This window comes from Ptychodera flava, chromosome 15, assembly GCF_041260155.1.
Source record: "Ptychodera flava strain L36383 chromosome 15, AS_Pfla_20210202, whole genome shotgun sequence".
Lineage (NCBI taxonomy): Eukaryota > Metazoa > Hemichordata > Enteropneusta > Ptychoderidae > Ptychodera > Ptychodera flava.
This window is the reverse complement of record NC_091942.1, coordinates 32,666,340-32,691,318: the sequence shown is the minus strand read 5'-3', so window position 1 is coordinate 32,691,318 and position 24,979 is coordinate 32,666,340. Positions and strand designations below refer to the sequence as shown.

General features: G+C 35.2%; 1 protein-coding gene across 4 annotated transcripts in view; it reads right to left on the bottom strand.

Moving 5' to 3' along the window:
* Window positions 1–631: 631 nt before the first annotated feature.
* Window positions 632–24,979, bottom strand: part of LOC139151918 (BAI1-associated protein 3-like) — a 149,260-nt gene continuing 124,912 nt past the window's right edge. For 3 of the 4 annotated variants that reach the window (XM_070724962.1, XM_070724965.1, XM_070724964.1), the window contains exons 11-30: window positions 23,610–23,717; window positions 23,064–23,257; window positions 19,909–20,026; window positions 19,046–19,170; window positions 17,465–17,555; window positions 16,716–16,922; window positions 14,360–14,514; window positions 13,901–14,024; window positions 12,776–12,844; window positions 12,090–12,164; window positions 11,601–11,702; window positions 10,891–11,175; window positions 10,412–10,491; window positions 9,841–9,973; window positions 9,101–9,142; window positions 8,670–8,825; window positions 8,212–8,332; window positions 7,217–7,340; window positions 6,129–6,331; window positions 632–5,149 (exon numbers count right to left, since the gene is read on the bottom strand). In XM_070724962.1, coding sequence (XP_070581063.1) covers window positions 5,037–5,149; window positions 6,129–6,331; window positions 7,217–7,340; window positions 8,212–8,332; window positions 8,670–8,825; window positions 9,101–9,142; window positions 9,841–9,973; window positions 10,412–10,491; window positions 10,891–11,175; window positions 11,601–11,702; window positions 12,090–12,164; window positions 12,776–12,844; window positions 13,901–14,024; window positions 14,360–14,514; window positions 16,716–16,922; window positions 17,465–17,555; window positions 19,046–19,170; window positions 19,909–20,026; window positions 23,064–23,257; window positions 23,610–23,717 — 2,625 coding nt within the window. In that variant the 3' untranslated portion in view covers window positions 632–5,036. The remainder of the gene's footprint in view (window positions 5,150–6,128; window positions 6,332–7,216; window positions 7,341–8,211; window positions 8,333–8,669; window positions 8,826–9,100; window positions 9,143–9,840; window positions 9,974–10,411; window positions 10,492–10,890; window positions 11,176–11,600; window positions 11,703–12,089; window positions 12,165–12,775; window positions 12,845–13,900; window positions 14,025–14,359; window positions 14,515–16,715; window positions 16,923–17,464; window positions 17,556–19,045; window positions 19,171–19,908; window positions 20,027–23,063; window positions 23,258–23,609; window positions 23,718–24,979) is intronic. The other variant, XM_070724966.1, reaches the window with a different exon arrangement.

Genomic DNA, 24,979 nt, shown 5'->3' with positions numbered 1-24,979 from the left:
TTTTGTTCAGGCAGGGATCACTCCCAAACAAATACCAAAATTGTACAGTGAAGCAACCATTACATTGGACAAAGATTTTTCTGATTTTTTGTAGTTTGCTTAAGTGGGTTTGGCTCTGTTTTCTGGTGTGGTTGGACACACACAAAAACTGTATAGAATGTTAGAAGTCACGGCATATGTACATAAAATGTGTATTCAAGCATTCCTGGATTTCAAGACCACCTAGCTTGGAGACCACTCTTGTAAATTTACTATGGCGATTCACTCTGTTACTGCTACACTTTGGTTCATCCTTTTTAGTTACAATTACCTACTGTATTGGGCTTGTCTTCACTGGCGTAAATTACTCAAATTGGGTATAGACCTTTGACCTTTCTAGATGAAGAAAGTAATGGTTCTACTCCAGAATAAAATAGACATACAGTGTTAAATGACTCAGTACGCCCAAAAGATTACAAAATGATGGTACAAATTCCTGTGTGCAAATGCATATGGAAATATATGCAATTTCTGTTTGCCATTTTTGCAAATGGTGTTGTTTGTTCCACGTTGGTCCATTTCAATTCCAGGTTAGTCCATTGACAAATATCAAATTAATGAGCTCAAAAATACAACAGGCTGACACTTATTTTTTATTTGTCAGGTTTTTATTTGATGAATAGGATCAAATACAAGTGTGAAGATGGAGAAAAAGCACACATTTTACAGAATATGTAACACTGAATTACAGTGAAAAATTCATTGCACCAGATTATATGAGGTGAAAGAGTGAATTACTTTTTTAAAGATTGTAAACTTTACAATAAATCAGGTAGGTTTACTGTAACTTTCATTTTCCCCAAACATTGATCTCTTCTGTGACCTCTCACCTCTGAACACTTTCTAATATGAACAGAACCATTGTTGAACAATACTAAGCCAGGAATTCAATACCTTGCAAAACTTTGATAACGACTGTAAGGCACCATCCATCTTACACAAATTCACAACCTACAAACAGAAAATTACAGCAAGCCCTCCGGTTTTTGCAGTCGTGAAAAGTTTTTCAATTTCTCAGAACAAAACGGAGACCATGGTAACATGTGGTACTTATTTACAATGGCCAGGTCATTGTAGTTCAAGTTTGTCTGGGACAGGATACCATCATGACTTGATTTGCATCACTCCTTACTCCAAATGAAAAACACATGTTTGTTCATACTATTGAGGTTGCTGTTCATAATAGTGAGGGTTCAATCACAATTGTATTCTTATGAACACACGCCCTTTGCACCTTGCACTTGACATTCAATATCAATCAGCTGCAAGTGTATTTTTATATTTCTGACTTCCATGACAGAACAGTTCTAGTCTAGTCTCACATATCATTGTCCCTTGGTAAGATTACTTGGTGCACGTCACAGTTCACTTGTGCAGAAATACAAGACCTGGGAAATAGTATTATCACAGTAGAATCATCAATACAGTACCATCCAAAAATTACAGTGTTGTGATATGGATTAGTGTTTTTTTTAAGTAAGTTTTTCATTTAGTGCACTTTGGTGCTGTGGTCCAGAAAGACACACTTTGACATCACAGCAAATCTATTGGTATTTCCTATCTGGATTATAAGTATACACAGAAATGAAACATTTTTTTATTTACAAATCACCGAGCAGCTGGCCTTGTCTCAGTCATTATTCAAAATGCTTAACAAGTACCGATATTAATTTCACAATTTCATTGGTGAGTCATTATATCGTTCCAGATAACTCCATTGCATTACTTACATTCAGATTAAAATTCATCACTTAGTCAATAAGTCAATCCATAGTACAAAGGTAACAAAAACATGGCTATACAAATGGTAGAAACTCAATGTACTCTGACAATAAACAAAAAAGCTTCCACAAAAAGATTTCAAATGCTGAAAATTTCTCACACGCCAAACCTGTTCAAAGGACATAATATACATGTATGACACTGTCTACACAATCAGATTATAAAAGTGTACATTACTCAGATAAACAAACGTCTCACAGACTTAAATTCTTTTGGTCTGATATATCAATTGACAATGTCAATTGGATATGCTTTGAGAAGATAAACTGAAAGAAGTTCAAAACGCACACAACATTGAAAAACGAACCATACGTTTCAGGGTGTCACATTGTGAGGGTTTATATCTGTGGATATCTTTTAAGATGTGCATGAAATTTATACAAAAAATATTCGAAAACGGTTATATTCATTGATAACTACAACCTCAGCCATCAGAAAAATCAACCAAAGTGCCATGTCACTGGTCCAATCTTTTTCCTTGATTATCAAAGACCTTACTACACTCTCATTCAAGCACTCAGTCTAATCACTCAATAAACTAACTGTAGCAGTCAAAAACATCACAAAAATCATTGCATTTTATGCAGAAATGAATTGCTGTCTCATTGTTACTGGTTCCTACATTGATTCAGTTAGAACTTTCTCACTGAGTTAGAATCTTTCTCACCGAGTTCATTTTAATCCTCTCATTTCACATCAAAATGTGGAAAATGTATCTGTAAATAGACTCCATCTGACAACATTTGGTAATAGCACAGCCTTAACCACTGACAAATCAGTTTGGCATTATCTTTCTAATGTTCACTGACTTTCTTTGGCATACAAGGTTCACATGAAGATGACACACCTTTATGGCACAAATTTAGGAAAGCAAACAAATTCAACGGTCTGAATATTGTTTGTATTATGATTAAAGACATGTAAACAACTCATTATAAATGAAAAGATGCCACTTGTCAAACCAGTGACTTGATTACATTTCCAAAACAGTCTTGCTCCTCAATTATCATCTGAATAAAAATTTACTGATAAAACAAGCAAGTTTGTTTGTGACACTTTGTTTATAAATACAGATCGCAAATAATGTTGTATTGTGACCTGTCTGTCACATGCAGAGGAAACTGTCCTTAGTATTTGATAAATGGTTTGTGAAACCTAATTGAATGGCAAACAGGACTGCAACTTAGAAGTGGATTCAGCGTCAGGTAATCCATACCCTGTGAAAATTACATCTTTCCTTGTTGTGTACCACAATCAAAGGATTGCCTTACACGGACTTATTTATAAACACTTCATCTGTGACATCAGCCAATCACTGATCAATGTGAAGAACTTGATAAGATGATTTCCATTCTTTTGAACAAGAGGGCCTCCTAAGTATTCAACAACAGGTGTCTTGAAATATCTATGAAAGAGCGCCCTCTATTTCCAATTTCAACTATTCCTGCGAAGTACTACCATGATAGTAGTCTTGTGTACATTTACCAAACTCTACAATTTGGTGATGAATCCAATGCTTGCAGCCTGAATGTATTAATTAGATTGCAAAAATCTTATTTCAAACGTAAAAAATTGGCAAAATATTTAAACGTCAAAGACATCATTACAAAGAAACACAACAGAACAAACAAGCAATATATATTATATACAATTTCACTCCATTCGATGGCCTGTCTGGTGTGGTGCTTTTCCATAAAATATCTTTTATTTAAGAAATGCAAAAATTCACACACATTAATCGAAATAAAAATTTTAAAACGCTCTTGATTAAATAACTTCTATTCTTCTACAATAAATAAATATATACCTTGGATTGTTTCATACGATCAATGTTTTAAAGTGTGTCATTCTGTCAATTATAGTTTGTGTCTAAGCTCTAATGTTAAATAAATACATGTAGCGTAACTCTACTACATACAAACTATATGAGACAATAAAAAAACACACCCTGATAAATCGACAATGAAGCTTAAAAGCAATGATGAAGAGTAACACTTGATAACAATCCACAGAAGCTGGTTTTCATATCACTTCTTGACTGTTTACAGATTTTTTTGTTTCCAGTTTTTCTTGGAAAATTTTATCAAGTTAATCAATTTGTTTTGAGAGAAAACTGATAAAGCCTTCTAACCAAAAGCCAAGATATGAGTGCAATCCATGTCGTTCATAGTATCAGCTTGTCATGTAGGTCATCTATAACCTTCAGTTCACTCCTCTCCACAGACTGCAGAAAATAAATCAGACAGAACCTTGCCAACACTGCAGAAAGCTATTTTTATACTTGAGGGCAGTATAGTGTATTCAGGTTTCATAATCAGGAATTCCACGTTCAATTTCTAGCTCATGTCATGGATCTTTCGGTGCTCTGGGACCTGTATCAGTCAAACTATAACAACTAAATTTTTGAATTCAAGATGACAAATGTTTCTCACTACTGTAGGAATATTGATAAGAGTGTAGAATATGAGTACATTGAAAGCAGAGGAGAATATTTCAGTGTAGGAGCAAAAGAAAATGGTGGCCGCTTGACAAAATATCTGAAAAATCATTTGTTGTTTAAAAAATAATAAAATTGTATGCAAATATGCATGAATTCATTCACATTAAATGAATGAAAATGACTTTCAAAAAAATGAAACAGTCATAGCAAAGTGAGTACTCTTTATAAAAACTCAATACAGTAAACCTGCACTGCAAATTGTTCAAAATCTGAAAGACTTCACAATACACAAGAAAAACAAAGGAATAAAATATACATTACATACAGGTATGTAATAAAACAATGTAAGAAACACTTTTCTGTAAATTTCATTTTTAAAAATGGTACGTGTTTTGTCAAAAACAGTTCAGCAACAGGTACACACATTGTGAAGGAAACCGGTGATTTTATTCCTAAACCTTACTTTTTTTCTAAATGTTTTCACAACTGTGCAAAGAAGATCAAAACACACCTCCAATAAAGTACTTTTTTAATAATTTTCGTGGCCACTGCTTAGACACACAATGCAAGATAGGGCTGATTATCAACCAATAAAAGGACATTTTGAAATATAGCCTCTTCAAATTTTTATCATTATTTTCACAGTTCATCGTATTCAAGTGACTTCATCCAGCATTACTGTGTCTTTACAAGTTGGTAATGCACACTTGAAAGGTGCCATCTCATCACTCATTGGTAGGCTATGAGTAATAAGCTCTGCTGTCAAGATGTCTGTCTAGGACTGTGACTGTACTTTCTCTATCAGCTGTTGTCTCTTCTTGATCAATTCACTGGCCGCTTTGTCTGTTGATATCCTTCCTTCAAGAATGCTGAACAGATCATTTCCAGCTGAAAACAAACATAATTGAAAATAATTAACTTTTTAATGGCCATCAAAACAGGCCAACAAAGGACATCGTTTTTTGTACGATTTGGAAAATTGTTTTATGTCTAGACAAGGTATAATATCTGAAATCATGAGTATTGATGATAATATGTGTAGGGTGAGAAGTTAGTGTTGTGAATGTTTTACTGCGAGCCATGCTGGTACGTTTACGGTCAACATTTATGTATATATTTTGTTTTACTCGACTCTGTTTGAGAAGAGCCTCAGGCTCAACAGTTTATCGAGTTTAAATAAAGTCTAATAATAATAATAATAATAATAATAATAATAATAATATATCAATTCACTCAAATATGCAGGATTACGGCACAGGCAACACACATCCATGGACACAGATTTTCAAGTTGACACTTCATCACATTGGAAGTAGTCATGATGTGTATACCAATTCATCTGTACAGGTTAAGTGTGGTAATATATATGTCTTTGGGGAAAAATTCTCCCTTGGAAGACTGACTGTGATAAAGTCCATATGATATATGACAATAGAAAGGCGACATCTCATAAAATTGGATTTGTATCCAATGAGATGTAAAACAGATGAAAACAAAAAATTCCATTGAGAGTGAGAACACTGAAACCATGATCTTAGCGTTGCAATCAAATCCAACTGACCAACTTTCATAACAGCTTCAACATCAGTATATTATGCACTGTGCATTTTGTGAAGTTGAATTTTTTATTCCATTCACACTTTGTTTCAGATGACATTTTGCTGACACTGACTGTGCAGGAAAACGATGAGGAGATAATACAGCTATGGAATGTTGAGTGGGCAATGAAATTCCATGATTTGGTGAAACCATTACATGTAAATTACAGCTGTTCAACATTTCACAGAAAACCAAACTCGTTTGAAATTTCGAGACACACACACGGGATGAAATCCATGCACACATTTCAATCTTGAGACCGACTTACATGATGCCTGGGGCTGTGACAGGATTAGGCTGATTGTCTTAAGCTTTTCAAATCCAGCTGGAATCTCTGAGGATAATCCTGGGATATCATTGAGTGGCAGATAAGCTTCACCAGCGAAGTCATTGGTCAGGATAATGTCATGATCCATCACTGTGAATAGCACACAGGATCCTCTGTGTCGGCAGTCAGCTGACGATACAACACTGTCAATCATAAAAATATGTCAGCCATGCTCTGCACGAAGTGTCTTTTCTAGCTGCCAGATTTTGCCATTTCAAGAAAACATTAAATGTCTCAGCCAATTAATCTCTTATTAATTTATTAGTAACTAATAAATTTACATTTTGCATCTTAGTTTGATTTTCCACAATGGTACAGCCCACTGCCTACCTTATTTCATGTACAAATCAGTTCATCCCCAAACCCTGTAAAAAGTCTCAAATTACCATCCATATTAAACTACTGTTACAATGGCGTTGGGCAAAACTATGTTATAGTCTTTCAAGGAAAGTGTGAGGTTAGCGTATTAAGCTTGCTCTGACTGTTCAAAATTCACTTGGTATTCCAAACAAAACAAAGCATAACATAAAATCTGAAAGTCTGAATTGCCAATTGGCCGTAATTTCAGTGATATTTTTTCGCAAGAAGAATATAAAAGTATGAAACAAGTCAGTCTCTTCTTGGCTGGACTTCCATCACGGAGATACAACTCCACCCAATGGTATTAGTTAGTCATCTTAAACGTTGTTAAATTATTAAATATTGGCAAAACTATTAACACTTTGAGTGCTGTAATTTTTCCCAGCAAAATTTTAGTGCAATATTTAAGCACTTTTTGTGAATTTTTCTGTAATTCTTTTGATAATGTTAGACCAAATGGATAGCAATAATCATAAGCTACAGTTTTTAATCAAAATTTTTGGGAAAATCTGAAAAAAATGGCTGGACCTTTAAAAATTGTCAACATTAACTTTTATAAAGGTGACAAAATTGACTTTGGCACTCAAACGGTTAAAAGAAAACATGGTGTCCCATCCTTGTAATTTAATTAATGTACGTTTATACGTAAAGCAGCCTTATAGACTTACAATTCAAAATGTTCTTCAAAGAGTGGATGTAATGTCTTCTTGATAATCTTAGTTTGTTTGACATCATGTCGACTGAATACATGCTTTGGACACAACTCCACCTTTACAAACGGATCACTGAGACCTGTGGATGAGAAAGAAAGTGAAAATCAGATTATCTATTTGACTTTGTACAAATCTTATATTCTCCAAAGATTCCAGATGTCAAAGAAAATAATTGAATAGGAATATTTGCTTTAGGTTCGTAAGGAAGACACAACTGAGCAAGGGTAAGCAGAAAGCTGGGAACCCTCAAAACCCTGTACATGAGAGTGAACCTTTTATTTTTTTTGTTTCTCATCTCCAGAGGAATACTTGGCCAGGGCGGGCGGTCGAAATAAAAAAAAAACCAAGTACTAAAAAAATTGTATTTGTTTTAGTTTAATGTTCTGTCCATTCAGTCTCTACAATTTTTAAGTACAGAAAAACGTGTACTTGTTTCAGTTCAATCTTCTGTCCATTCAGTCTCTACAATTTTAAGTAAAAAAAACGTGTATTTGTTTGAGTTTAATGTTCTTTCCATTCACTGTCACTGCAATGTCTTGTCTTTCAGTTCAGTGTTCTGTACTCTCTGTCCCTTTCAGTCTGAGTCGCTGCAATCTCACAATTTGATGATGGTGAAGCTGTTGCTAGGATGATCGCCTCAGAGGCGGCGCAAATAAAAAAGTTTTTTTTATTTTCATGTCATAGCTGAAATTTACGGTCGGGAGATGAGAAACACAAAAACAAAAAATATCGCCATAGTCATGAAGACAGTTTAGTTCTGTAACTTTCTTATTCAAACCTACAAGTTGGCTATTATCATACATTATTACCTAAACCACACCATAAAACTTGTGTTTGGTGAACAGATATTAAGTGTGGTGTTGAAGTCTTTCTTTATAACATTTTGTAATGTAATATATGTCCCATGTATCTCTCTTCTGTCAGGAAAGGGATGACAACTTCCAACTTACCATTGGAATCCAATGGAATAACATTGGTGGCACTGAGAACTTGAATGCATAACTTTTCCCTTTCTTGGCTGTAGTAACACTTCACATTCAGTGTTCCAAACTCACCATTCTCTCTGTGAAGCTGTAAAACACATTTTTGCGTTTTATTCTTGGAGTACTCTTGAGATAATATTGCAGCAACAATAATAATGGTAATGATAATAATAATAATAATAATACAATGCAATAATACAATGGATGCAGTTTTTAAATCAACAAAAATGTAAAATTGTTGATGGAGTATATAAGTGTCAATTGTCAGTGTTAAATCTGGTACTTGTTTTGTTTCAGAAAGAAAAAGTAGCAACTTTAATAAACAAAGTGTAGCAAAGTCTTGAACAGAATGAATAGTATGACCAAAATTTATAAATCAACAAAACAAGTAAGTAAAGGAAGACATAGATATAAACAATGCATACCTGTTCTGCAATTCTTTCTAAGTAGTAAAGTTCAATGAGTTCTTCTGTAGGTGTTTTGTTGAGTTTTAGGTAGTTTAGAAGTAATTTACACTCTTCACTCATGATATAATCCATAGATAGTCCCTTCTCATCGGCGTAGAAGAAGTCAATCAGAATCTAGCAAAAGAGAAAAACAATTTTCAGTGAATTGCTGCTCTCTGTACTCAGGAAATTTGTCTTCAGAAACATAATGGGTTTTCATTTTACGGTACATGCTGAAAACGGTTTGCTATGCAACGGACCATGCCTTTTAAAACTGACCTGTTTCATTGGAAGTTTGAATATGTTTTTGAGATCTTAAACAGCATCAGAAAACATGTAAGCTGTTTTTCAATGAATTACACTGGTGATTTACACACTGTCACAACAGAATTTGTGAAGCAAGCACTCACCTCCAAGGCATCGTACAATCTCTCATAGAAAACAGGTTCTTTCTGAAAGGTGAAAAAAGGGAATCTTCTAATATGTTTACTTTCATAATTATTGAAGGACTAAATGGTACTTCCTGAAAAGTGACCTCAGTATAAATTGTAAAATTTTCATGAGGTCAAAGGATAGAAGTATTTGAAAAACTAAGCGAATCGATATCCTTCTACATGACGGTACATGGCATTATTCCTACCTTCTTAAAACTCTTCTGGCTTCTTGATAATATGCAGACTATCTTTGCAAAATATCACTTACAGAGCTAATTTTATGGTAACGAGCATGTTGCTTCTGAGTTAGCACTAAGCTGTAAACTGCATGATACAATCTAGTCTGTCTACAGTGAACTTTGAGTTCTGTGTCTGGTGTTATTACCCATTAAAGCAACTAATTTCTGTCTATCATCATGCGACATTTGCAATCAGCACTAATTATTTTAATATCATTCAATCTATGTTACATATAATAACAAGATAAAGAACCTAGATGCTATGGGTTGCCACCAGTCCTAGCTGTGTGTCTATAGTACATACCCTAAGAACACCTCAAACAGACCTTCCTACAAGGATTCTAAATATGAGAGCTTAATATGACTCACCACAGTAGAATTACAAGAAATAAACCCCAATCTCAATAATTCTGTGACCCAGTCTGCTTGAACGCTTACAGCTTATCTCTACACTACCCTGTGTACTAATTTCTTTACCTGCCAACCTGGCCATAATCTCTTAGCTTTCTCTACTATGTTGACAGCGAGACATTCACACCTTACCCCTTCATTGGACTCCACCTGTTCCCGCAGTTCTATCATTACAACATTCCAGATCTCTTCCAGAATCCTGGAAAATAAAGCATGAGAGATAAGAATAGCTACAATTAAAACAAGGAATGATAATTTGCATTGCAAGGCCAGCAAAGATAGCTTTTCAAATTTTTGCCCTTGAAGACCCATCTCATTCACAAATTGAAATATGTACCACTCATAGCTAACCTCACCACCCCTATGGGACAATGGTACCATCCAGTCATTTTTTTCAAGCTGGAATATTTCATTCTCAAAATTGGATAGGAGGAATATACTGTATCGATTAAAAAAAAAGGTTAGTAAAGAGAATTTATTGCAATATGCTGTAAACGCTGTTAAGAATTAGAAATAATAGATCAATATTTAATTCTTATGGTGATGGCTGCAATCATCACTGGCTGAATTATTTTCCAACATTTTTACTCTGAATTTTGTAGCGCAAAAATTGCAAACAGCAGAATTGCTCACTCACCTATCGAAATTGGCTCTGAGGAGAGAATTATTCAACGTAATGAGATTGTTATCAAGGTACTCCATCAAGGGACAGATTGCCTGTAAGAAATTGTCAAGACATTCACACAGTGCCACGTCAACATCACAAGGATATCAATTATGCATGGAGAATTGGCAAATTAGGTTGCTTTAATCGTATTGGCACCCAAACAATGATAAAAATAATTCATTCTACAAAGCTAGTGCCATTTCACAGCATCATTTCAAATCTAGGATATTATGGATTGAAGTCATACACTGACGAAGGGTCAATTTTTAAACTCAAAATTTTTCATTCATATCTTTTCATTTTATATAAATGCACAGAAACCATCCTAAAAATAAGAATAATTTTAATAATGGTTCCTAAGAGCAGTAACCATGAAAACTCAGACTTGACGGAGTTGGTAACCATGACGACTACCGAGGTCATAACCATGACAACAGTCCATGACTTACATCATCAGCAGGTACTGACATAGGTGCCCATGAAAGGTGGAACACAAACTTCTTGATATCTGGTTTCATCTTCTCGCCTACCCTCTGTACAATGGTCAAAATTTTATTACACATGTCCTCGTCCGCACTCTTCAACACCAGGTGTAGAGATTCCTTGCACTGTTTGGCACTTTTGCTTCCATGTGTTTTCTCCATGGCATGTTGTATTTCAGAAAATCCCAGGATCTGGGGCAGTGGCTTCAGTGATTTCCTCACATGCTCTATGTCATTGATTGTTATGCACAGCTGAAATGCACACAGAGAGTGGAGTCGGCTTAGACGATCATCAGTTGCCAACATGCATGTCAAAAGCACAAGTTTCTTTCTTATGCTTTCCTGGTTTTCAGTTTCCTTCAACATGTCTTTGGCTAGACAACAGTCATGATCTACCCTTGTACCATTTTTAAACTCTTTGTTTCCACTCTTAGTACACTAATTTACAGATTTTGTAAGTCTGTCAAGACAAGCAAATCTTTCACTCTTGGGTTTAACTCCTTTTGACTTTATGCCCTTCTAGAACACATACAAGACATTCAACATGCCTTTGTCAGCTCAATTCCAAATTTAAAACAAAAACAAATACTCAAAACACTGCCAAATATTACACTTTCATTTGACACTGCTGTTTCAAACATGAACCCTTGTAAATGCAAGTGTTATGGGTCACTCACCTGTTCAGTGACATCAAACTGTCCATCATCTGTAAAATACCCATGTTTCTTTAGTTTCTCATGCATGACATCCGCATAGTAAGTAGCACCTTTAGAGATATCCTGCAATATCAGATGGACATCGCATGTCACTCAAATGTACACCAATCAACAGATGGACATTGCAAATCACTCAAATGTACACCAATCAACAGATGGACATTGCAAATCACTCAAATGTCATTCACCAGATGGACATCGCATGTCACTCAAATGTACACCAATCACCAGATGGACATTGCATGTCACTCAAATGTTACATGTAATATCCATGAATAATAGATAAAAAGAGATTAAGAGGGACAACATGACCATTTTTTGTGTTCTTTTGGTCATATTTGTAGTCTGTTTTTTATTATATTAAAAGCTTTTCCATATGACAGGAAATATCACCTGGAGAAATTTTAATTTAATATTTATAGAACTTAAAAATAATATGTAAGCACTCACGTCAGTGACTCTTGTTACATATGCATAAGATCCTGTCACATCCGGCCAGTCTAGCTTCTGCCAAAACTCACGGATCTGATCAATGATATCAATTAAAATTAGTTTATTGTCATCTCACGATATGAGACACACTATTAAATTTGATGTCTACTATATATTACATGTTAGAAATTAAAACAACAGTAAATACTGTTCAAAGAAAAGTTTTTTGTTTAAAAAAAGCAGGTTGAATCTCGATCACAATTTACTCACACAATGGCATGTATTGTCATATGAAAAGCAATAAAGGGTATCAAACAGGGCAAACTCATGACTTACAGATTTTCAAGACCTTTAAGTTTCTAAATTTGGCTGTTTTGAATACAATACACAATTTTCCTTCTTGTACAGTATATCAGCAATGAATTTTGTGTCATATCCCTGTAATTCGATCAGCTACGAAACACTTTTCCGATGCAGTGCTGTTAAAGTGAAACATTGGTATTTCTCAAAAGAAAAAAACACAAAAAGCCTACATTAACAAAGACTGCATAGTTCACAATCTTGACATATTCTTATTGCCTGAAACTGTACTACAGAGTAATCGGTAACTTTTGGATGAATATAAATTCACAAAACAAGAGGTTTTGGCAAAAACCTCAACACAATTTTCAAAATTGATGAACAATTCCTCGTATGTTGAATACCTGGGCAAAACAGCAGCTTGTATCAACAGCTGATGTGCTATGTTTGACAAGTGAATCGACCAGCGATATCTGTGTATGCAAAGAAAAACATCACAGTCAGTCCAAACTAATAATATCAAAGCCATTTGACATTTACACATTTATTATTAAAAGCTGCTCACATGTTTGGCACAACTGTCTTTTGAAAGATCTGACAGGATGCAACATCTAAAAATAAAAACAATGTGTTAATATCAATAAAACACCTGGTAATATTATTAGACGTTCTTCTCATTAGACAGAGGACAAAACACAAATGACAATCATTACTTTGAACACAGAAACCAAACTATTCATATACCACCGGGCACAGAGACAATGAAAGTCTACTATGTATGCATGTTGGGAAGGAAGGGGGAGTGTTTGGTGGGTGTGGATGTTTGTGAAAGACACACATTTACATTAAATAAAGGTATCCTGTATTATACATATAGATTATTATTAAATAGATTATTTTTGAAGTCAGTGATGACATCAAATAAGTGTTACCTTCTGCTCATCCACGCAGCAAAAATCAATAAAAGAGATAATGAAAGGTTAAAACTAATCAGAAAGGCTTGTCATATCTATTGATATTTAAAATGCATGTTTAATGTTGTGGTAATTAATGTCAATTAGAATTTTATTAATTCAGAAAATTAGAAAATTAGAAAAGTATAAATTTTATTTTATTTTATTTTATTGATTGTTCTGTTCATCAGGGAAAAAAGATGCAACTTTTGTACAGGAATGTATGTATTGTTTGCATTTGGCGTATTGTTTAAAGATGTCAGATAGTTTTCAAATTTCAGTTGAAGTGGTCTTGTTTTACATGACGATGATTATAAAAATCAGCACATTTCATTAACAAATGAATGCTTAACTGGATCTGAAAAAATCTCAAGATATTGGTTGAGACATTTGCTTTTGATTATTTCCTGTGTCAGGGATTTTTCATCGGACTTTTAGCTCATCACTTTTGTTCAGGATCGAAAAAAGAAGCCAACATGGCCGATACAGATGCTTTGCAAGAATTGTACATACAGCATGCTACTGTTTATTTGTTTGTTGTTGATTTTCTCCCCTTATTTTGGTGAGTGGCTTTACCTTGTCTAGTTCCACAGCTTTCTTGATTCGTTTCAGGGCTTTGCTCTGTGCAATCTCCAGCCATCGTTGCACACAGTACTTAAACCACACATGGAAATTGGCCAGTGCCAAGTTTTTAGCATCACTGCAAAATAATACACAAACCAAAGTAATTTTACAGGCCATATATGACAGGGGCTGGATCAACAGTAGATATTGGGTGACTTAGGCTTTGATTTCTATATGAGAGAACAGTCAGAGATTGGTAAGACATGACAGATGTTACAGATGGTTGATGTCGAACCCAACTGGTGGCACCAAAGTTCTTGACAAACTAAAACTTGCATTTCAAACTCAAGTTACTGAATAAACAGTTCTACACTTGCTTGCATGATAACACAAGATTTCCAAAAGGCTTCTATATACGACAGTAAACATTTGAAACAAAGGAAATAACCTCAAAATTATGGTACAACTCACTTTGGTGAAAGATATTGTTTATATGAGAGGAGCTCTTTGAGAGCTAGGTACAGTTCAAACAATGATGTGCCCACACTGTAATCATCATCCTTTGCATCATGGGATTTGATGTTTCTGTTGACTTCTTCCATTGCTCTGCTTACATCCTCTGCTATCTGATTGACAGCAAAATAAAATCATTTCAATGAAAAATGCTGTCAGCATTGGAGAAACTGCCACAGAATTTTGTCTGAACTGCATGGGGGTAAATAAACGAGTCATCGTTGATGACACAGTCCTCGCTTGTCCATTTTGTTATAATCTTTGGTGTCTAGGTAGCTGTGGTCTAGGTAGCTGTGGAATGACATTGATGCAACAGGTGCATCAGGCCTGTGACTTGCATAATAAAGTAATCTGAGGAACGTTCAATAAAATTGACCCATCTCTGCCGGTAATGACCATTGAAGGAACTTTTGATTACATCACACATAACTATACACATGGTTTGGTGGAATTTTAGAAATGGTATGGGATCGGGTATGTTGTTGTAATCAGCCATTTCGGATCATATAATGAAACAAATTAATGTGCACAAGAATGCAGCCATATCACGTTTAAACAAAATCAGTCCATCGAAGGACAGTGACCTATGTTTATGTTTCAAAGACATAAAAAATCACACCAAAATTGAAATCAAATGGCTGTCTATTGACCATATGGATCATAGCACAAAATTAGTAGATATGCATATGTATGCCATAGTACTTTATCTTTGTACCAAGTCTCAACAACATTGGATAAGGAATATTTGCATATGATTAAGCCTCAAAGACATGAAGAAATCCAAAAATGACCATCTGGCAGCGATATTGGGGAAAAATGACAATCTGGCAACCATATTGGAACATGTCACGAAGTACATTGATATGTATATGTATGCCATAGTGCATGATCTTTGTGCCAAGTTTGGACAAAATCGGTGTAATGACCTTTGAATTAAGCTTCAAAGACATGCAAAATTCCTACAAAATGGCAGTTCTGCAGCCATATTGGCTCCTATCGCAAGGTTAATTGATACATGCATATGTATGCCATAGTGCTTTGCCTTTGTGCCATGTTTGAACAAAATCGGTTCAAGGATATTTGAGTTATGGTTCAAAGACATGAAAAAATCGCAACAAAATGGCCGCCTCAGCGCATTTTGGATCGTATCGCGAAATAATATGACATGCATATGTAAGCCAAAGTGTTATGCCTTTGTGCCATGTTTGAACAAAATCGGTTCAAGGATGTCTTGAGTTATGGTCCAAAGACATGAAAAAATCGCAACAAAATGGCCGCCTCACGCATTTTGGATCGTATCGCGAAATAATATGACATGCATATGTAGGTCAAAGTGTTATGCCTTTGTGCCAAGTTTGAACAGAATCGGTTCAAGGATGTCTGAGTTATGGTTCAAAGACATGAAAAATTGCAAACAAAAAGGCCACTCACGCCCATATTGGATTGTATCGCAAAATAAATCAATGTGCATCTGTAGGTCATAGTGCTATGCCTTTGTGCCAAGTTTGAACAGAATCGGTTCAAGGATGTTTGAGTTATGGTTCAAAGACACGAAAATCGCAAACAAAATGGCCACCTCACGCCCATATTGGATTGTATCGCAAAATAAATCAATGTGCATCTGTAGGTCATAGTGCTATGCCTTTGTGCCAAGTTTGAACAGAATCGGTTCAAGGATGTTTGAGTTATGGTTCAAAGACACGAAAAATCGCAAAAAAATGGCCTCCTCACGCCCATATTGGATTGTATCGCAAAATAAATCAATGTGCATCTGTAGGTCATAGTGCTATGCCTTTGTGCCAAGTTTGAACAGAATCGGTTCAAGGATGTTTGAGTTATGGTTCAAAGACATGAAAAATCGCAAAAATATGGCCACCTTGCGGCCATATTGAATCGTATCGCAAAATAAATTGATTTGCATCTGTAGGTCATAGTGCTATGCCTTTGTGCCAAGTTTGAACAAAATTGGTTCAGCAGTGTCTGAGAAACGGCTCCGGACGGACGGAAGCACGGACGGACGGACGGACGGGCGCACGGACGGACGGGACCCAATCTATATGTCCCCGCCGGACTTCGTCCTCGGGGACTAATTTACCACTCCAACGGTCTATAAATGTTATCTGTTGTGGAGTAATTTCATTAGAATGGCAAGACAATAAGTGAACATTTGAATTTGCCAAATTTGTAAATGTTTTCAACAAATTATCAATAACCATTTGCAAATTCAGAAAAAAAAAATAGGCAACAGTGATTATGATGTCTTTCCGCTGAAAACAGTTTGTAGGTTTTAATGAGACAGTGACGTCATGCTCACCAGTTTCTCAAGCTGTTTGTAAGTGATGGTGAAGTAATCCACTTTGACGATATTCTGGTAGAGTTTATGGTAATACTTGACAGCTCTTTGCATATCAGTATTCAGTGTGTTAGTCAGAGACACCAGACTTGTCACTTGTTCCTCTTCAGACTGGACCTGTGGCTCTGCCAAAGCATAGACTGTCTCGTACCAGTCTACCGTTCCTTTCTGTACATGTATACACACACACATGCAAGTATTAGAAGTTAGAAAACACCAAGGGTAGCTCATCATTAATACTATCAAAACCCCAAATTATATGACTCTGCAGACTTACAATCTGGACACCTGTGCTTCTTCAACAACAAGATGAAAGAGCAACATTCAACTCGTGTCAAAATGGTCATCTGATTATATATAAACAAATAAGATAAAAACAGCCTTTTAGGGAGATGTAGAGATGTACAAAATAAAATATCATGTTCTGGAATTACATCCTTTGGACTGTCTATTTCAAATCTGCACACTTTCGCAATAGCCCTTCATAGCATACTATGTGGAAATTTACCACATATGAGACCATTTTTAATACGCAAGAGCATAGTAAAGAGCATTGCTTTAGAAAAATACCAATAAAAGGGAATTTCTAGGTGAGAGAACGTGCACATATACATGAAGATAAATTGCAAATTCCAACATCTAAACAAACCGATGTAAAAACATATCTCATGAGTGTATATTTTATTGTCTGTGAAATAGCTGTGCCTTACCTTGATGATATCGATAATTTCCCTGTGGAGTTCCTTTTTGAAAGGACAGCATTTCTTGAAAAATTTCATGCTGTAGATCAGGTCTAGACATCTGACATCAGACATTAAATACAAAAACAGCTGAATTAGTCTTGTCCATATTGGCATTACAAATTCACTTGAGAAATCAATCCATTTTATTCTCAAATTCATCCACTGCCAATCATGTCTTACTCTCAAATTTATCCACTGCCAATCATGTCTTATTCTCAAATTCATCCACTGCCAATCATGTCTTATTCTCAAATTCATCCACTGCCAATCATGTCTTACTCTCAAATTTATCCACTGCCAATCATGTCTTATTCTCAAATTCATCCACTGCCAATCATGTCTTATTCTCAAATTCATCCACTGCCAATCATGTCTTATTCTCAAATTCATCCACTGCCAATCATGTCTTATTCTCAAATTCATCCACTGCCAATCATGTCTTATTCTCAAATTCATACGATGCTAATCATGTCTTATTCTCAAATTCATCCACTGCCAATCATGTCTTATTCTCAAATTTATCCACTGCCAATCATGTCTTACTCTCAAATTCATACGATGCTAATCATGTCTTATTCTCAAATTCATCCACTGCCAATCATGTCTTATTCTCAAATTCATCCACTGCCAATCATGTCTTATTCTCAAATTCATCCACTGCCAATCACGTCGTATTCTCAAATTCATCCACTGCCAATCACGTCGTATTCTCAAATTCATCCACTGCCAATCATGTCGTATTCTCAAATTCATCCACTGCCAATCATGTCTTATTCTCAAATTCATCCACTGCCAATCATGTCTTATTCTCAAATTCATCCACTGCCAATCATGTCTTATTCTCAAATTCATCCACTGCCAATCATGTCTTATTCTCAAATTCATCCACTGCCAATCATGTCTTATTCTCAAATTCATCCACTGCCAATCACGTCGTATTCTCAAATTCATCCACTGCCAATCATGTCTTATTCTCAAATTCATCCACTGCCAATCACGTCGTATTCTCAAATTCATCCACTGCCAATCACGTCGTATTCTCAAATTTATCCAAGTTACATGACTATTTCCTTATGGTAGAATGTGCCTTAGGCACAGATATTCGGACTCCCAAATTTATACAAATCTGTCTGATCTACCACTTGTTGGGGCTCAATTTAAAGCTCTTGGAGTAAGAAAAATTTTAACCATCTCAGAAAATCTTGTTTTTCCCCACATTGGAGTTCACACAGGGATGGCAGCCATTTTGAATTTCTAATATTGGTTAAAATCAAGTAATTTGTTACTCCAGTACCACACTTTGCATGGTGATCCCTGATTTTCATTCTTGATTGGTAAGAGAATGGTTGAAGGTTTCATTGAGAAAAGTTTGAGCAAAAGTTGAAGTCTTTCACTTTCGAGGCACTGACCACCTTAATGTGATTATCATAAACATGATTGAAATATGCAGATTGGTTGGCGTAATAAACAGCGTCACAGCAATCAAAGAATCATTAAGAAAGGTATCATAAAAGAACAAAGAAAACACACGAGTAGAGTGGTACATACATCAGTAAATATTCCAGTCTGTAGTAGGCAGCTTTATTTGCTGGTGGGAAGAGATCTCTCTGCTTCCGTAGAAGTCCAAGACAGAAATCAATGAATGAGCAGAAGGAATTGGCCAGCATATCATCCTGAGTCGTGAAAATATCAAAATTATAAAGAGCATTAGTCTAGGAAATATTGAAATCTTTTCTGATTGATTTGATATTTTTGAAGCGAAGGCACATCAGTCTTAGTAAAATAGCCCTTGTTAGTAGAAACCTAACATACATTGGTTCTTTTCCATGATATCCTTAAACCTATAATTTCAAAAATCAATATGTATATGTAAATGTATTCTTCAATGATGCTAGTTGTTAAATCCATGAATAGGTGCAGTTCAACAACATCTATCAAGATGAGCTCGGAAAGTACACAGAAGCATTATAATAGTTTTTTCTTTCTTCCACAAGAGTGCAGTACTAGAGAGTTGTGTACATAATGGAAATGATAATTAAAACAGCAATTTTAACAGTAAAAATATATCTTTGGATTAACTGGTAAACATTTTGTGGAATTCATATGATAGAAAAAGTATTGTTTATGGAGTGCAGCGATTGGACATTGCAGGAACTGCACAAAGCTCTGGCCCCCTATAGTTGAAAAATGTGAGGGACTTTTGTTTTTATCTTAGCCCACCAGTCGATAACAGTACTAAATACTTACTTAATTGACTCAGAGCAGCTTTGTAACATTGCAATAGCTTGTATTCATGTGTTTGTCAGCTTTTGAAAGCACTCACCATTCAAGTCTGGCTTTGTCTTAGAAGTAGACACACCAGAACTATAATACCCTATAGTTTTATACAGCATGATTTTAGGGATACTTACATATTCCTTGGACAACAATGTAGGCGCCCACAGTTTGTCTATGCTTCTGAGCAGCTTGTATAGAAATGCATAGTCCAGAGGATGATGCATGTGTTCTTTACTGTAAGCTAACCAATTACTGCAAGGAAATATACAGGACTTATCTGCAACTGTCACCATGATAAGGAATCAATAACATTGAATTTAAAGAAGTATTCTTGGTCTGGTAACTGTTCTACTGTTCTTCCAGACATGAATAAAAAATCCCCATAACAATGGGAAAAAATAATGACATTACACATCAAGGGTTTTTATGTAGTATTAACCCTTTGAGCACTGTAATATTCTCCCACCAAAATTTTAGTGCAAAATTTTAGTAATTTTTTTGAATTTTTCTGTAATTTTTTGATAATTTTGGACCAAATGGACATCACATTTCATTTCCTACAGTTTTTTCTCAAAATTTTAGCAAAAATCTGAGGAAAATTGACTGGAGTTTATTTTCTAAGGAGGACAAAAATAGACTATGGCACTCAAAGGGTTAATGTAAAAATGTCTAAGAGTTCTTATACCAAGCTAGAAAATCACAGGTAGATTTCTGGACATGCCTTCAGCAGGGTCTGATATGTGCCTGAAACAGGACCTGAGAAATAACCTGTGTTGCAGTTTCTGAACAGTCGGACAGATTCAGAGCTTTTTGTGCACAGACCTGAAATAGATCTGATAGTACAGAAGTGTATGGAGTGGTGCAATTTCTGATGTATCCACAGCATAGGAAATTCTGACTGCATCTAGTGCTGTGTACAAGGGCCAGATGATGATGAATAAAGTTGTATGAACAGCTGTGTTTCCATATTAATTTTACTGGGCCTGACATGGGATCTGTAAATTTACAAATTTTCAAGGGTGTATATTTTAAATGTGCCACTTTGATGATATCAGTACAATACATGTGATGACATGCATGTATGTTATTGTGAAAGAAAAAAATTCTAGACCCTGTCACCCGTCAGAAATGTCAGTTAGATACAGACACTGGCAGAGAAATCTTAGGTCCTGCAACAACCCTATACATAGCACTGTAAACTAGTGGTCTGACAGCAGTTTAGAAAGAGCTATGGTCAAAGCTCTATCTGTGCTATCTCTGCTGACACAGACCTATATATATAGGAGGGTTGTGACTAGACCTGCACAGGGTAACTTTTTCTGATGCATCCACACACTTTTGTTTATAAATTACTATTCAAGCAGTTACTTGTACCTCTTTCTGGCTATTAATTAAACCATTTGCTTCTTTGTTTTCAATAACTAGATTATTTACTGGTGTTAATGTAGTTTTTCAAGTGAAAACTCTCAGATTATTTTGTGAATTAAACCTGCAGACTCAAGGATGTTTGTCAAGTCAGCATCAGTATTATGCTGTTTGAAGAATACCTGCTACCTTTTTTGGTGACAAATCAAGTGTGTATGTTATCTAGAACATGACATTAAACCCAGTGCCTTCTTGGTATGACGTCCAGTGCTTGATGTAAGTCAACAAAAAGGCACTCCTTTTGAGAAATGGATATAAAATCAATGGAGATTAAGAAATGTTAAATCCATAATGACAGCAGTGTCCCACAAAGACATTTATTATTTGGACAAGGTTCACTAGTTGTTTCGGCAAGTTACATTTCCCTTATCATAAACACTGTGGACAGAGTAGTGCTGTTCTAGTTGACCTGTGTGGGTGGAACTCAATCTGCAGATAATTACTGACATTTGCCAGCAGTGTTAGATACTTTTTACTACTGTGCATGTATGAAAGGTTAGCACAATCTGTATATCTGAAATGTCAACTCGTTTTGAGTCAGAGTCAACCCAAGGTATTTGTTCACAAACATACATGTATGCTGTGGAATTGAAGGATAGATTGTAAGTGGCATTTATGAGACTCTAACTTTTCACTATCAGATGTTAATTGGACTTTAATCATTCTAGCCATCTTATCTGTGATTGCTTTGTACTTCTTTTGTTTACAACAAGCTGGGATAGGGGTCTTGCTAATGTCTGTAAAATAGTCAAGTCATTAAAAGTGATCTAGCCAGGTTTAAGAGCCACTGTAAAAGATAATATGAAGCAAACGATTGCATCAGAACCCCTTGTTCTTCTGTCAACACAGATAATTGCATTCTGTAGGAAAACATACGCTGCTGCCATGACAAGAACCCTGGCAATAATATGTCATTAACTTTCTACTGGAGATTTTATCAGCAAATTATGTGATCTCAGTTATTTATAACTCACTTTTGACTGTAAAAAAACACAGAAAGCCTCAACATCTATGTCAATACCTGCTGAAATACCAATATATATTCTCAACATTTAACCCTTTGAGCGCCAAAGTCAATTTTTATTGCCTTTCTAAAATATAAGCAAGTAATGTTTTTGGTCAGAATTTTGCCAAAATTTTGATAAAACATTGTAGCCAATGAAATGTGATGTCCATTTTGTTTAAAATTAACAAAAAAATTATGAAAACTCCCAAAAATTGGTAAAATGTTGCACCAAACTTTTGGTGGGAAAAATTACAGCACTCAAAGGGTTAATTTAAAATTTTTTTTTTAAAATTTAAAATATTTTGAATTCAAAAAGCTTTTCATGTCTGAGCAACTATAAATTTCATGTTTGACCAATTTATGATCCAATGAATGGAGAAAAAACTATTATATTTAACTACAACTATAACCTTGACATACGAAGGCATTACCAGCAGTACCCGACACACTGGGTGTTCCATAAGCTGCCTTACAGCTGTAGATCTTTCTAGAAATTACTGAATGCCATAATACTGTAGTCATCATGATTGATAACAACACATTGACCTTTTTTACATTGCAAGTCAAGAATTAATTCAACATAACCATAAATCAAGTTCTCTCTCCACGTTGTTTCCCACAACAATAGATGAGAAATACTCCTGCTGGCCTAAGTTATGTAAACAAGAATGTTTCCCACAATATCAAATATTTGAACTTTTCTATATACATGTGTAGAAGAAAGTACCACTCGCAGTATCATAATTAACTTTCTGCTTCAGATCTTAGATCCAAATGGTACAATCTGCGACATACAACAGATTGTAGACAACTTAATTTCAGCACTGGTGTGAAAGTTCATTTTGTGGACAGACTTACCACACAGCTTCTTCTGCGTCAGTGATGTCATTTTGTAAGGCATGCTGATGTAGAATTGTATCCGCAACGGAGCTGAGCCTGCCATCCCAAGTGTAAGACTTTGATGCGTGTCTTTGCAGCTCATACTCTACAAATTTTTCAAGAATGGTCTGATGGGCTGTGATGGCCGTCCAACGCTCAGTTTCTGCTGGTCTCTGTTCAAGTGATGTAAAAGGCTCATTGTAAAGAAAGCATTGATTTTATTAACTTAGGTGAATAGCAGAAACAAACACTCACCATCTTTTATTGAAATAATTTTGTTTGTTCGGAAATACATGATATAATGCATACGTGAACATATATACAATTTACAGTAGGAAAAGCTCACTGCCTATCAGTTTTACTGAGTCTCTCAGGTGAGTGGCATTTATCACTGACTTCTTTGCTGGATGAGTAGGTAACGTAGGTTGTGACTTCAACTCTGATCAAGAAATTACTGAATTTACAAACAAATGCATGGCAACTACAAGTTTTATTTTTGCTCATGTACTGTCTTGTATTCCTTACCTGTTCAGTTGAGAGATTAATTTTGAGCCTGATTTGACCCTGAACATTGGATTTTGAAGTTCTTCCCTCCAGTTCATACCACTTATCTGTACCTCTGGATGGAATATCCTGTCAAACAGAGACCAGAGAATGTTAGTCACTCCATTATTGAAGAAAGCTGTGTACAAAGTGATATTCCATGGAAAAAAAATCACTTGAAATATCACATTCTCTCCCAAACGTTTTAACCTAATGAAATTAAGCTGACAGAGTGCAACAACACACATGAAGCCGGTCTGCAATTTTTCACATCTCCTTTCAGACATAATGAGGGCACAGCCTGTTGCAGCATATTACCAAAACATTATTGATTTCAGTCGTAAGAAATAGCTGGTTACACTAATAGTGTGCAAAAAATGGAAAAATAACTGGTTACAATAATTATATATAAAAAATGTTGATTGAGACTGTCATTATTTAAAAGGAAATTCTAATGGTTTACACCCTGTTTTCTATTTCTTAAACAGTGCAGCCTTGTCATGCATAATTAGTATTCTGGAACAGTCAGAAATATGCTAACATCATATAAGTTTTGTGGGTGTAAAATTACAATATTCAGTGTAGCGAGCTGAAACTTGATGAAAACACACTGCTAACACATATTGGAGAGGATAAGTGGAATATATTAGACACAATCACGGAGAAAATTGAACGTTTTACAGACTTGAAGGAGAAAATTACATCATACGCACTACTTAATACTGCATGAAACAAGTAACCTGTTGCTATGGTTACTCTGAAGCATCTGAGAGGCTATGTATTTTTTATTGTCTTCATCATGGTCTTCATGGATTTAAGACTCCATACATAAATAACCATGACAATTAGACCCTTAAAACTGATTTTGGTGTAAGTTATGGGTGCCAGTATGCCTCCTGTTTATCATCTCAAGTGTATAAAAGTTCAATATAAATATATCCTTCTCAGGATACACAGCATCTGAAATTCCCTTTATGTCAATTTATTGAAGGAGTGTATTTCTTTGTGGTCCATCAAATGACATTTTTGTGTTTGTTGAAAATAAAAGGAACATAAATGGGAACATCAAGAAAATGATCTTGTAAACTCATTGTCTTGAGAAGTGCTACAAACTATATACAGGCTTTGCAGTGATCAGAAAATATCTTTTATTATCGTTCTCACTACATAGTGAGTATGAAGAATGACACTGAACATAAGACCATTGGTGATCTTTTGTTTGTTATTGAACACTTTTTACGGAGTGGGAGTCACACTAATTTAAATTTGTCACTTTTCAAATCTAAAATCACACCTAACTATCAGGATGATGAGCCCTCATTTTATAATTATTCTATTTATATGTTTTGCAT